Here is a 13,187-nt window from a genome sequence, read left to right on the forward strand (position 1 = left end):
AAGAAAGGGGCAAACAACCCAGCGTACATACCAACTGTTCAAAGGCAGCAGCTCTATTCTGATAAAATGTGGAAAGGTCAACGTTCTTCTCTGTCGGGCACAAACCGATAGCTTCTGTATAGCACTGAATGGCCTGTTCATACTTTCCTGCTTTAAAATACTTATTGCCTTTGTTCTTGGCTGCCTGGGCTCTATCAAGAGAGTTCTGAAACAATAAAAACAATTACCAACCACTAACCAACATTTGACAGCAGACATAAGACTACCCTAATTAAATGCTAAATTGATAAACTAATTTTTGCCAGTCCAATGCATATAAAACAACGGTTCTCAGCCAAAAATGATTTTACCCATTTCAGAAATATCCAGTCCCAGTATGTTAGAGCTAACTGCCCAAAGCAGAAGATGCTGTGAGACTGAAGAAAGAAGTAAGCAGATCCAGGATTCTACAAAATACAATGTATTAGGGACAGAAGAGGGTCTTGGGTGAGCAGCAAGACAAGGGAATCCCTACACGCCAGGGGAAGAGGCTAGACACAGGTTGGCTGTAGGCAACTGGAATGCACCTATCCTTTTCCAAACCTTTACGCTGGCCTTTTCTTCAGGTTATGAGACCGATGCGCTGCCTACCGTGCTAAGGAGGCAGGTTCCTATCCTTTTCTTCGTGTTTAGCTGTTTTTCTTTTTGGGGCATTGGGTTGAACCCAGGTGCGCATACATGTTTTATAAGTGCTCTGCCACTGGGCTACATTCCCAGCCCATTTAAAAAATGTAATCACCAGTATATATTAATTGTGCAAAATAACGGGGTTTCACTGTGACTTTTTTACATGCATATAATGTACTTCAATTGTACTTGTCCACTCTCTCACCTTCCCGACAGTCCCCTGTCTACTTCCATGTCTTTTTTCACTCCCTAGCATCCACATGAGCATTAACTACGAGTATGTTAAGAAAAAGTCTGTTTAGTAATAGCTGTTACGATACACTTGGCTGACCATCTAACCACTCTACTTTTGAAAGGTTTGTGGTCATGTGGCAGGAAAAATGGTGGTTGTGACCAACATGGCTATGGTTATACCAAGCCATCAGAATGCGTCTCCTCCTTTTTTGGTGGCAGAACCCAGGGCCTCACACATGCTAAGTAGTGTTCCACTAAGCTGCATCCCTATCCCTGAGAAGTTCCGATTGTCACAAAATGGGAGATGTTATGAGCAGCAAGAAGAGACCAGGGATGCTAGTAACTTCGTACAACGCACAGGCCAGCCCACCACAACGAAGAATTATCAGATAAAAATGTTAATACTGCCAAGGTATAAATATCTCCAGTATAAATACCTCAGTATTATTGTCCCTGGCATTTTCCTCACTATTCATGAATTTGAAAATCTTTCCATGTTTATTGGCAAGTTGGTTTTTTTATTCTAAAAATCACTAATTCATATTTTGCATTTTTTCTGGGCTATTTGTCAATACAGACAGTAAAACAGACAGTATAAATACTATAGCATCTTCATTATGATTGTTATTCCAAATGTATCATTTGCCCATCAACAGATTTCTTGTATATACTCCTATCTGTCTTAGAGAATGCTTTCTGGAAGGCCCAACACACACACACACACACACACACACACACACACACACAAACACACCCCCCATGTGGACAGTGTTTAGAAGGTGGTATTTAATATCTACAGAGGACAGCAGTGAAAATGCTTGGGAAGAGTCTCTGTAGATAATGCTGGTTATCCACATTCCAGCCACTAGCTCCCTGAGCTTTGTGGTATCAAACAAACTTTGGCTACTGCCTGCAAATACCACCCAACTTTAACAAATCTAATGCTAAACAAGACTGCATATATCTCCTACAGGTAAATACTGACAAAATAAAAGCAGAAGCAGCTACCACTATAGACAATTTAAGTAATCTGTGAAAGACAAGTTGTTTGAGGCTCAAGGTATCTCTTACTTACAAAAAGGTGAGACGGCAAGTAAGACACCTTCTGGTACCTACTCTTTTCTCCCCTTAATTCAGTTTTCTTTCTTGTTTTCCCCTTCCACGTACATTTTGTTTTTCTTTTATTTTTTTTCTTTGTGTGTATGTGTGGCGGGGGGGACCGGAATTGAACTCAGGACCTTGTACTTGCCAGGCAGGCACTGTGCTGCTAAGCTATATCCCCGGCCCTTTTCTCTTTTATAGTATCACTATAGCTACAGTTCTTTCCAAAAAGTATAGTGTAAAGAAGGGTTTGCAGGAAACAAAGCATCTAAATTCGGAGTATTATACAGACAGTTCACACTCATGTCAACAAGAAAGAGATGTATTTTAAAACTAAGATGAGGGAAGATAAAAGGAACCAAATAAGCACAAATGAAAAGATGAACACAAAATCTTCCATGTGTTAAAAGACTTAATCAGCTGTTGAAAATGTTGAAATATAAATTAAATAGCAAATTTGAAACATGTTTCAAGGACATGTTTTAGGACTACGAAAATATGCCAGAACTGAACACCCATAAGACAGTACAGCTGAGAATCCTTAGGGGGCAACCATCAAGACGACTGCTGAAAACTCCCATCTGAGACAATCTCAACAATCCTCTAACTTCACTAGAAAGCAGAACTCAGACTGGGTAGGGCTGTTATACAGAAGGATTGAGGATCCCCTTTACCCAAGAGAAAAGTGACAAGCATAACTTGAGAAAACACAATCAAAACTTGCTAATACTATAGGAAAGTCGATGCATGAAAGACAGAGACCCAAGTCAATTACAAAACTAGCACCTAGGAAAGCAGAATAAGACAATTAACAACAACAATAAAAATGGGGAGCGGTGCAGCTGCTGGAGATTGCACTCAGGGCCTTGCTATATGCTCAGCTACAATTAGAAATCTTTTTTAAAAATTTTATTTTAAAGAGAGAAAAACAGCCGGGCATGGTGGCACACACCTGTAATCCCAGCACTCGGGAGGCTGAGGCAGGAGGATCATTGCGAGTTCAAGACCAGCCTGGGCTACAAAGTGAGCTCAAGGCCAGCCTAAACTGCATAGTGATGCCCTGTCTCAAAAAAAAAAGAAAAATAAAAACAATGATACAGAATGTCAAAATAAGACAGTAGGATATTAACAATGGTTAATATATTGCATATTGTTATCTTCAAAGTAGTTGCTCAGATTATAAAATGTAGGTATGCAAATTGATCAAACAATATAAGCACAAACTGTTCTTTTCAAATGAACTAATAGAAATTAGTAGTATAATTATCTTAGCTAGCGTGTGTGTGTGTCTGTGTATACATATATTTTTTCCTTTCGTTTCCTACAATTAGAAATCTTGAAAATGCAAAAGAACTATTACAATTAGCCCAATAGATGGGCTATATATTACAGCAAGCACAGCTAAGATACAAAATAACAAACAGAAGGTGGAGGCAAGGAAGCTGGCCAAAGGCAATAAAAGTAGGACAGGGAGGTGAGAAGTCTGGAGAAAAAGTTAAATGATATGAAGTAGATATCTAAGTTCTAATACCTATCTGACGCTCTAGGCATAGAAAGGAAGATCTACACAAATACTCAGAAAAATTCCTGAAGAAAAAAAAGTTACATATTTTTAGACACATTGCAGTGAAATTTCACAACAAAAATCCCAAAAGTATTTACACAGAAAAAAGAAAAAAACAGATTACCTACAAAGGAAAAAGAACCAATCTAGTCCCAGACTATCACCACTATATACTAAAAAACAGTCCCAGACTATCAACACTATATACTAAAAAACAGTGAAGTAACAATTTCAAAGTTCTAAAGATGAGCTTGAACCAAAAATACCCCACCAAACTAGCATCTGAGTTGGACACAAGATTAGTGGTGTGCAACTTTCTTACCATTAAAAGTAAATCCTAGAGTGGAGGAATATAACAAAATGTAGAAAGGGATACAAGGCTTCCTCCTCCTTAGAAAGACAGACACTTTCATATTTTGTTTAGTAAAGTCTAAATCTTAAACTATCCAACTGAATCTTTCAGTTAGCTATTTACCTACAATTAGTTTTGGGGGGTCTTTCTGAGACAGGGTTTTCCCCGTGCAGTGCAGTGCAGGCTGGCCTTGAACTCACTTTATAGCCCTGCAGCAATCCTCCCCGGCTTCAAGCTCCCCAGTGCTGGGATTACAGGTGTGCCACGCCCAGCTCCAATGAGTTTTTACAACTACTTCCTTTTTAAAATTACAAATTCTTTGATTCCAAAGGTCAAAATCAGAGCCTGCTTAATTTCTTTATTGTACTGTTGAGAAATGGTGTTCTGAAGGACACTGCGTTGGAACAGAACCAAATCCCAAATCACATTAGCCAATCACTATACTGCGAATTTTACTCTACTCTTCCTCCAGCAAGTTTACCAAATGACATTTGCAGACAGCACGCACTCACATAACATCCCGTCATCTGCTTGCCTCACCCTCACTACTTTCTGCTCAACTGCTTCCCTAGAACTAAGGACACAGAGATCTCAAACAACCACCTTGAAAGGCTAGGAGTACTTTTTCATGGGATCTTTCTATCCAAAAGCCACAAAGGAGATTTTAAAGACTATAATCCCATTTAATGTGCCTGCAAAGAACCTGATTTTGGTAGTCTTTTCAAGGTTCCATATTTTAAAGTTCTGTGCATTTTTTTTTTTTTTTTTTTACACAAAAACTCATTTTTGTTGATGTGACTACTATATGGTTGGCCCTCTACATCCATGGATTAAACCAACTGTGGACTGAAAATACTCAGGAAAAAGTGAAATTGCTGGTGACGGGTACTATGTATTTAGACATGAGAACGATGACTGCTGGTTTAGTTGGTACTAAACATGCCCAGATTTATTCTTCCTAGTCATTATTCCCTAAATAATACCGTATAACTGCTATTTACATCATATTAGATAGTATAGTAATCAAGAGATGACTTCAGGTATGTGATTGGACTTCTGTAGGTTACACGCAAACACTACAATAAGGTGCTTTAGTATCACCATAGTTTGTATCCTTGGAGAGTCCTGGAGCCAACCATGTGAAAATGTGGAGGCACGACTATACAACCAAAAGGGCGGCCTTTATCCTGAGGGAACACGCTAGACACTGCACAGAAAGTCACGTGGACTAGACTGGCAGCCTCCCCAATGAACTATCACTGATCAAAACGCTGAAATCCCAACCACTTCCAGGAGATGTGTACTAGGTGATATGTAAGTTGTACAGCTGACAAGCAGGAAAATATTGGTCCAATGAATAGCCAACTACCTGTACACACATCCAAAGTTGCGTGAGTAAAACACGTGATTGGAAGTGAATTAAACAGGTAATACATCTAAGGAAACATTGAAAAGCATTAAATGTGCCTTTTCTCTCTTTAACTAACATTTATGTGTACTGAAATGTCAAACAAGAGGCACACTCTGACCACACCTTTTGAAAAGACAAATCTTCTCCGGAAAACAAATTACATTCTGAAATGAAAGCAGCAGATATTAAGGTGTAAAGCAGACAAAGGTAGTGAAATAAAAAGGGAGCAATCAAATCAAAATCAGTGAGTCATCAATAAGAACTGGCTCTGAAACTAAAATGACCAACAACAACAGGAGAGTATTGTACTCTAGGGAGGAAAAACAAGCCTAAAGGGATCTGCTCATTTATGAAAGGTCTTAGAATGCAGAGCTTGCTGGGCATTTCTGGTGAAAGTTCAGAATAACGCTGGTCCAGAATCAGGAGGTACCAGGTAGGAATGAGGATTCCACTGGTAGTTGGACTAGAGGCCAGGTGTTATGCTGTGGCAGAAAATGTGTGTATTTTGCACATGTAGAAGCCTGAGATTAAAGACTTCTATCAGAGAAATTCAAAGGCAGCTCAACATTCAGTCTGTGGTATAGGTACTGCTGGGTACTTTTAGTCAGATCTGCAGTGAAAACTGGGGGGAAAACGCAGAGCAAAAAATTTTGAAAAACTTAAATTTTGGGCAAGAAGGAATCACGTAAAGTTAGGGCCAAAGAGAGATTAGCACTATTAAAAACTATTAGCACTATTAAAAATAAGGCAAGTACAGTACTTTGTACAGGGATAAGAAGATGCCTTGATAGCTGGGCATGGTGATGCATGCCTGTAATCCAGCACTTGGGAGGCAGAGGCCAGAGGATCCTTGAGTTCAAGGTCAGCCTGGGCTAAATTGTGAGTTTAAAGCTAGCCTGAACTACATAGCAAGACCCTGTCTCAGAAAAAAAAAAAGGTCTTGAAGGAATCTCAGAAGCTAGCAAGATCCCTTCCATCACAGGCTCAACGGTGCAAAAGTACCAACGTTTTATTTGAGAAGAGTCCCTGGGATCCTGCTCAAGAAAGACCTCTTAAGGAACTGGTTCCCCAGGACTCACTTCACTCTCATCAGCCATCTAGGCACTCAGAAGCCACTACAGCCATGATCCAATGTCGGAGACCACTATGACACGGCTCTGAGCAGGATTTAATATTAACCAATTGGCTTTCCGTGTTTACCTGTAAGTTTGTCCACGGTCTGGGCACCTGGTCTGGAGATGGGCAGGACTCATAGGAAGTGAACCTCTGTGAGTCACTGGTCCCTACTGAGGCCTGTAACGGCGGGTGAAGTCCTGAAGCTTCGGGACAAAACAAGGCCACAGCTATGGACACGTGGCTCCAACCTCAATTAACCAGATAAAGACTGCAGCGGCAGGCGTCTCACTCCTGGGTGGAGATCCTCCTAGAGATGTCGTAGTCCTCCAAATCTGTCTTACTTGCAGAAGCCTGCCTTTCTTCAGTATTTCCCTCCTTGATTCTACTAACTAAATAAATGCGGGCCACCCAGAATCTCAATTCTGTTAGAGGGTTTTGATCCTCCTGGAGCCCTGAAATCATTCCATTTGTTTCTTTTATTTAGCCTCTGCTGTCCACTCCGTCAGGAGACTGCAGGCCTCATCAGTCTGCAATAACTTAGGGATATTAATGCGATAAGCCAAGGAGGCTGGGCTTGTGTCATCTGCGTAATGCTGGTTTTATCAGCATGCAGAATGTAAGAATGGGGTCAGGGAGGTTTCCAAGGAGGCTCTGAGAGAGCAGTGTGTGAAACTGGAAATGAAGTCAAAGGTGCAGCAAAGACTACGAATTTGGAGATGCCAGGTACACGGGATATCTGCTGAGGGAAGGGGGAGTGCAGCAAGCTCAAGAAAGAGGCTGTGTGGGTTGCACCTGGCACAGTCAAAGAATGGTGCTCTCCAAGCCTCCTGAAACTCTTACCAACATTTTACCACTGTGTGTCCAACACACTGGAAATGCAGCTACAGGACTTAATGTTTGTCCTGTTGGATCTCAGTCTTGCTTCAGTCCAGTGCACTTCTATCCCCTATTTATACCTTTGGGAATGGAAACATTTACCCTGTGCCATTGTACTGAGGGGCAATTTGTTTTTATATTTATATGGGCTCCCAGCTAACAGTTTGCCTCAAGTCTCAGAAAACTAATCTATGCTTTGAAAAATGCTGAACTCTGTTAAGACTCGGGGGAGGGATTTCGTGCTGGTATCCAGGGTAGTTCTAACAGGTTAGGAAAAATTATGACACTGTTAATGTGTAGAACTGGTTTAAGGAGACGTGTTCGGGTTTAACGGGTGGTTAAGCTTCACCGTGTCAATTTGATCGCGGGGAGCTGGCTGGGAGACTGACAGAGCACACCTATGGATGTGTCTGAGCGGGTCACTGAGCACGGCCTTGAGTACCGTATTTGGTCCTTTGCCCCCTCCTCTCTGGTACCGTTCCCTTGCTCTGCTCTTTCCAGTCATCACGAACTAAGCAGTTTTGTTCCGCCATGCTCTTCCACTACAGTGCTCCTGCCTTGGGGCTTGCGGACTGCATACAAATCCCCTAAACTGTGACCTAAATTAAAGCTCTCCTTAGAGTTGTGGGTGTCGGGTATCATCCCAGCAATGGACAAGCTGACTAATACACATGTGAAGAAACAACACCTATGGACCCTTACTCTTACATGATCGAACTTCATATCATAACAAAATGTCTACGATAAGAAGGAATTAAACCTAATTTAATCAAGTCCTTTCCCATTCATGTCTTGAAATTTAAAAATTGACAAACAACTCCATCTACTAAATCACAGTACACAGGACTACTACCTGAAAGGTACTAAAAAAATGCTGCTTCTGCAGGATTATAGTTGTAGACTACACAAAAGTGATTGAGGAGCCCATTATAAATTGAAATTATTATTGAACTGGAAATGCATTCAACAAACCTTACCTACAAAACATGATAGTTTAGCAACACAGTACAAATGTAGCGTACTGGTTGCTCACCCCTGTGATCCTGTGGCCACTGGGAGCTGCAGCTGGCTGCCCCATCCAGCATCACACGAGTACCACAAGGACATATCACTGGCCTGAGGGAAATAAATCAAAATTCAAAATACGGTTTTTAGTGAATGTCTATTGATTTTGTACCATTGTAAAGTAAAACAACTGTAATTCTAAGTAAACCATCGTAAGTTAGGAATCCTTTTTATGTGGGTATGTGTGTGCATGTATCTATAAACTTAACAGATGTCAAAGAACCCTTAATTATTAGACAAAGAGTTAAGTTCATTTATTCATATAGCAACTGCTATGTGTCAAGCACTGTATTTAGGTTCTGGGAAATACAACAGAAAACAAGATCAATCAATGTAAGCCTTCAAAGATTCAAGAGTATAGCAGTAAAAACAGGAATAAGCAATTCTAGCATCAAGTGATGATGAATGCTATGAAAGAGAAAAGCCCAAGGTGTTAGGGAAACACAGCAGTATGCTTAGGTAGAGAGGGATATCAGAAAAGGTGCAATGACCTCACTCTTGTGACATAAAGGATGAGAACATGGGGGTATTGGACAGTATTCCCAGAATATCCAAAGGCCAAAATGAAGGAACGTCAAGAGAGAAAGTGGAGAGGTAAGCAGAATCAATATTAGGGAAGGCCTTAAATCATAAAGAATTAGAACTTTATCTTCAGTGGAAGATTACTAAGTGAGGACTGATGGAATAGTTGTGATAATCCATATTGAAAGAAAACACTATAGTTGTCCACTAGTTTCAGGACTTTCTCCTCCCATATCCAAATACGGGATGCTCAACTCCCTTATTAAAATAATACAGTATTTGCATATAATGTAGGCATATTCATAGATAGATATTTGAGACAGGGTTTACGATACGTAGGGTGGTCTCAAATTTGTGGGCTAAAGAGATTCTCCTGTCTTGGCCTGCCACGTAGCTGGAAATACACATAGGCACCACTATGCTCAGCTCCTGCAGGATATTTCAAGCCACCTCTGTAAGATTACTTACAATATCTAGTACAGTGAAAGTGCTATGTTAATCACGGTTTTACTGTATTGTTTAGGAAACAATGACAAGAAAAAATCTGCCTATGTTCAGTAGAGCTGCAATGTTTTTCTGAATATTTTTTATCTTTGGTTGAATCCACAGATGGAAAATCCATGGATAGAGAGGCCAGCCTGTAAGATAGAATGGCAGTTACTCAGTTGCGAAATGGTAGAAATGGGAATGAAATGGTTAGTTATTTAACATATGTATGCTAAATAATGAGAAATAGATAATCTAGAAACATTTATCTAGATTAGGTGAAAGAAAATATAAAATAATAAAGACGTAGGGATAATACCCAAGGTTTTGGCTTAGAAAGTTAGAGGAGGCAATTAATTAGCAAAGGGTATTTTTAGGAAAAAAGGGAACAAATACTTGTGAAGTATGAAGTTTCTCTTTAAACTGGGCCTCATGAGAAGTCCAGGCTAGGTGAGAAATAAGGGTGTCATCAATTTGTAAGTGGTAAATGAAGCTGCTAGTGGGGAAACAATATCCAGGGCATGTACACAGTATAAAGAACGCTTATACACATTTCGGCCTGGTGGTTGATGTAATCCCAGCTACCTGGAAGGTTGAGGCAGGGGATCAGAAATTTGAGGCCAGCCTGGGCAACTTAGTGAGATCCTATCCCAGCAAAAAAGGACAAAACAAAAATCACCGAAGGAATGAGGGATACAGCTCAGCATTCCTTGGGTTCAATCTCCAGTACCAAAAAGAACAAAAAAGCATTTGACAGAACTGTGAAAGTCAGTAAAAGGAAAAAGCAGAGAAAGATACTAGGAAGGAAACAGCATCAGTAAAGGAGGTATCACAATTTTATATTTTTTATATATGTGTGTATAGATAATTTTTTTAAAAATCAGAAACATAAGCCATCTTAGTAAGAAGAAAAGTTAAAACAGTAGGATGACAATGTGAAATAACGGCCAAACATAAAGATAGGATAAAGATTAGAAAGTATCCACTAAACTTAATTATATAAAAGCGTCCCTGGTGACCCACACTAACTAGAAACATGTCGGGGAAAGAGGATGAGTTCACTCCAAGGTAAAAAGACAGACTAACAGCAAGTTATTCATTCCTTGATCGCTCCATTAAAATGTTTAGGTAAGTATTTCCTTATTCTAGAGAACTGGCTTAGATTAGTGGTTCTTAACCATTTTATGTGTGATAACACTTGTGTGATGTAAAAAAAAAAAAAAAACCCTAACATAAAAATAATTGTATTTTTTATCACCAGATTAAAAAAATTGAATTAAAAGTTACCATAACATTTATAGTACTCATAAATTAAAATCACAAATGGTTGGGAGAGGAAAAAAAAATATTTAAGACATCTGTAGAACTAGGATACATGGCCAAGATACTTGGTAGTCCCTTATTATAAATCAAACCCACAGACTAAGAAGTGCTACATATAAAATTATCTTCAAATAACTTTCAATTCAGAAAATTATTCGTTTCAAAAGAATTACTGAATAAAAATGGCACATCAGACTTCAGTGACCTAAAATGAAACATGATTTAATACTTCAATCTCAGATACTATCAACTATGACTAGATGCTTTCCTTTAATGATACCCTGACATTCGCGTTAATTAAAAAATATGAATCGCCTTTACATTTGCTTTATAAGTTTTTGCTATCCCAGAAAAAAGGTAACTGGATAAGGTCTACATTGGTCATGAGAAGGTCAAATCCACTATACAAAAGTCCAGAAATGTCACTAGCTCATATCAGATTGATGCAAACATAAGCCAACAGACAAAATCCAGATTTTCTGTTGCTCATACTGGGCACTGATAATATTTGTCTACTTTTTCATTTACTTAAAAATTTATTTTATTTTAAAAATAAAAGGAGGGAAACACAGACAGACAACCTTTCACAAAATAGCAAAAGAACAGTACAGACAATACAGAGTTACAAAGTGATAGGAAATTAACAATGCTTGTATTACATATTGATATCTTCAAAGTCATTTACTTAAAAATTACAGCTATAGTTCAGGCAGAGAAATAACTGCATTAGGATTCAGCCAGTTTTTCATCAGTTGAAACAAATACTTCTTTCTCTATTTACAAAACCCAACAAAGTTGCCAATTTAAAGGTACTGCTGAAACACAAAGAAAGTTTTCTAATCACACATAATAAATAAACTACAGTTAGTGGCCAGTTATATTTAGACAGTCTAATAACTCTAAGCACCAGACTGTTTAAAAAACAAAAATAGGATTTATATATATATATAGTGGACATCAAAGTTATGTCTTTCCATTAAAAATGACAAACACGTTTTACTCAAAAAAAACCCAAAACCTTTAGAAAGTCAAGATTTCAGTAGAAACCCAGATTCCATAGGGTGAACAATGCTATAAGCACATGCTTTGCTTAGTTTTATTATAGGTGAAATATCATTTTAAAGCAACTGAAGTTACACAAAGAATTCACTCGTAAAGCCTGGTTTTTAGCAATCAGGTAAATAAAAGCAATTTGCTAAATTCTATCAAATACCAACGGTGCAGACTTTCTACGATAAGTCGGAATGGTTGAAACGACAATGAAATTTTAAAAAGCCTTTTTTTTTTTTTTTTTGGTGCTGGCAATCGAACTCAGGATCTTGAGCTTGCCAGGAAGACGCTTGTGCGGCTGAGCTATATCCTCGGCCATAAAACATTTTTTATATACACAAACTGTATTTTTAACGATTACTGTAGAACCAAATACTTTTATGTATTTTTCATTCAATGATGAAAATTAAATTAAAAATGACACAGGTATTGAGTAGCGAATTTCCTATATACGAAAATGATAAAAGACTTGTGATAACTCTGCTGATAACCACGTTCATTAACAGCACTCAGAATCATCAATTTTTGGTCCTGAATGAAGCAGAAGAGGTCTAACATTTTAATCCTCTTATTCAACAGCGATGGCAGTAAAGCCCGGAGATAAAATCCCGTTCCCGCAGTCCCAACGCCGGAGAGCCCGATGACACTTCTCCAGTTTTCATGGCCCACCGGTTCTTCACTTTACTGTCCTATCTCTTTCCTGCTTAAAAATAGGTCCTGTTTTACTTTCTCCCAGATAAAGTACATTGCTTCACCTTGGGCGAGCAAAACGCCTCACACAGTGCAGGCACTAACCTCTGGCTAAACTCGCCAGAGCAGTGTGGGAACGAATGTGTGTGTGTGAGTGTAAGCGTGCGTGTGCATTAATACCATGTACATGCGCCTGCGACTGGGAATCGCTGTTCCCCAACTGCCGGGACGCTGCCACTCTACAATAGACTCAATAAATCCCCCCGCGCACTCAATCCCGGGAGCGCCGACGCAGAGACAAGCGCCCGACCCTGTCAGGCAGCGCAAGGGCTTGACAGCACAAGAATGCACACGAAGCCGTTCACCCGGGACAGCGCCTGCCTAACACACGACCTCGGTCATCCACACGTCCACGTGAACTGAAACACCGAGACGATTTCGGCCACTAATTCTAAGAATTCACTCCCATGGGTTTTCAAAAAAAAAAAGCCACCCCCATTTTCCTCTTGTTTTCCGGGGGCGGGGGTATAAAAAAGCTACCTAACAAATTCGCTCTGCACCGCAGCTCGTATTCTGCCCGTACTTCACGTCCTGGGAAGCGCGGAAGCCACCCGCATCCCGCAGCGGTCGTTACCGGAGGCCGCCTCTCGCGCGCCAACGAAACGACCGCGCCCGCACACGCGCGCACCTGCTGCCCGGACGCAGCGCCGAGTCCCCGCCACGGCGCGCCG

General features: G+C 39.9%; 1 protein-coding gene across 1 annotated transcript in view; it reads right to left on the reverse strand.

Annotated features, from left to right (window-relative positions):
* Tomm70a (translocase of outer mitochondrial membrane 70 homolog A (S. cerevisiae)) overlaps positions 1 to 13,186 on the reverse strand; it is a gene marked incomplete at its 5' end in the record, with an annotated part of 33,969 nt that extends 20,783 nt beyond the window's left edge. Inside the window, 2 exons of the mRNA XM_013515046.1 lie at positions 32 to 205; positions 13,145 to 13,186. Of these exons, the coding sequence (XP_013370500.1) occupies positions 32 to 205; positions 13,145 to 13,186 (216 nt within the window). The remainder of the gene's footprint in view (positions 1 to 31; positions 206 to 13,144) is intronic.
* Position 13,187: the final 1 nt, after the last annotated feature.

Source organism: Chinchilla lanigera, unplaced genomic scaffold (assembly GCF_000276665.1).
Source record: "Chinchilla lanigera isolate Chin_1 unplaced genomic scaffold, ChiLan1.0 scaffold00026, whole genome shotgun sequence".
Taxonomy (NCBI): Eukaryota; Metazoa; Chordata; class Mammalia; order Rodentia; family Chinchillidae; genus Chinchilla; species Chinchilla lanigera.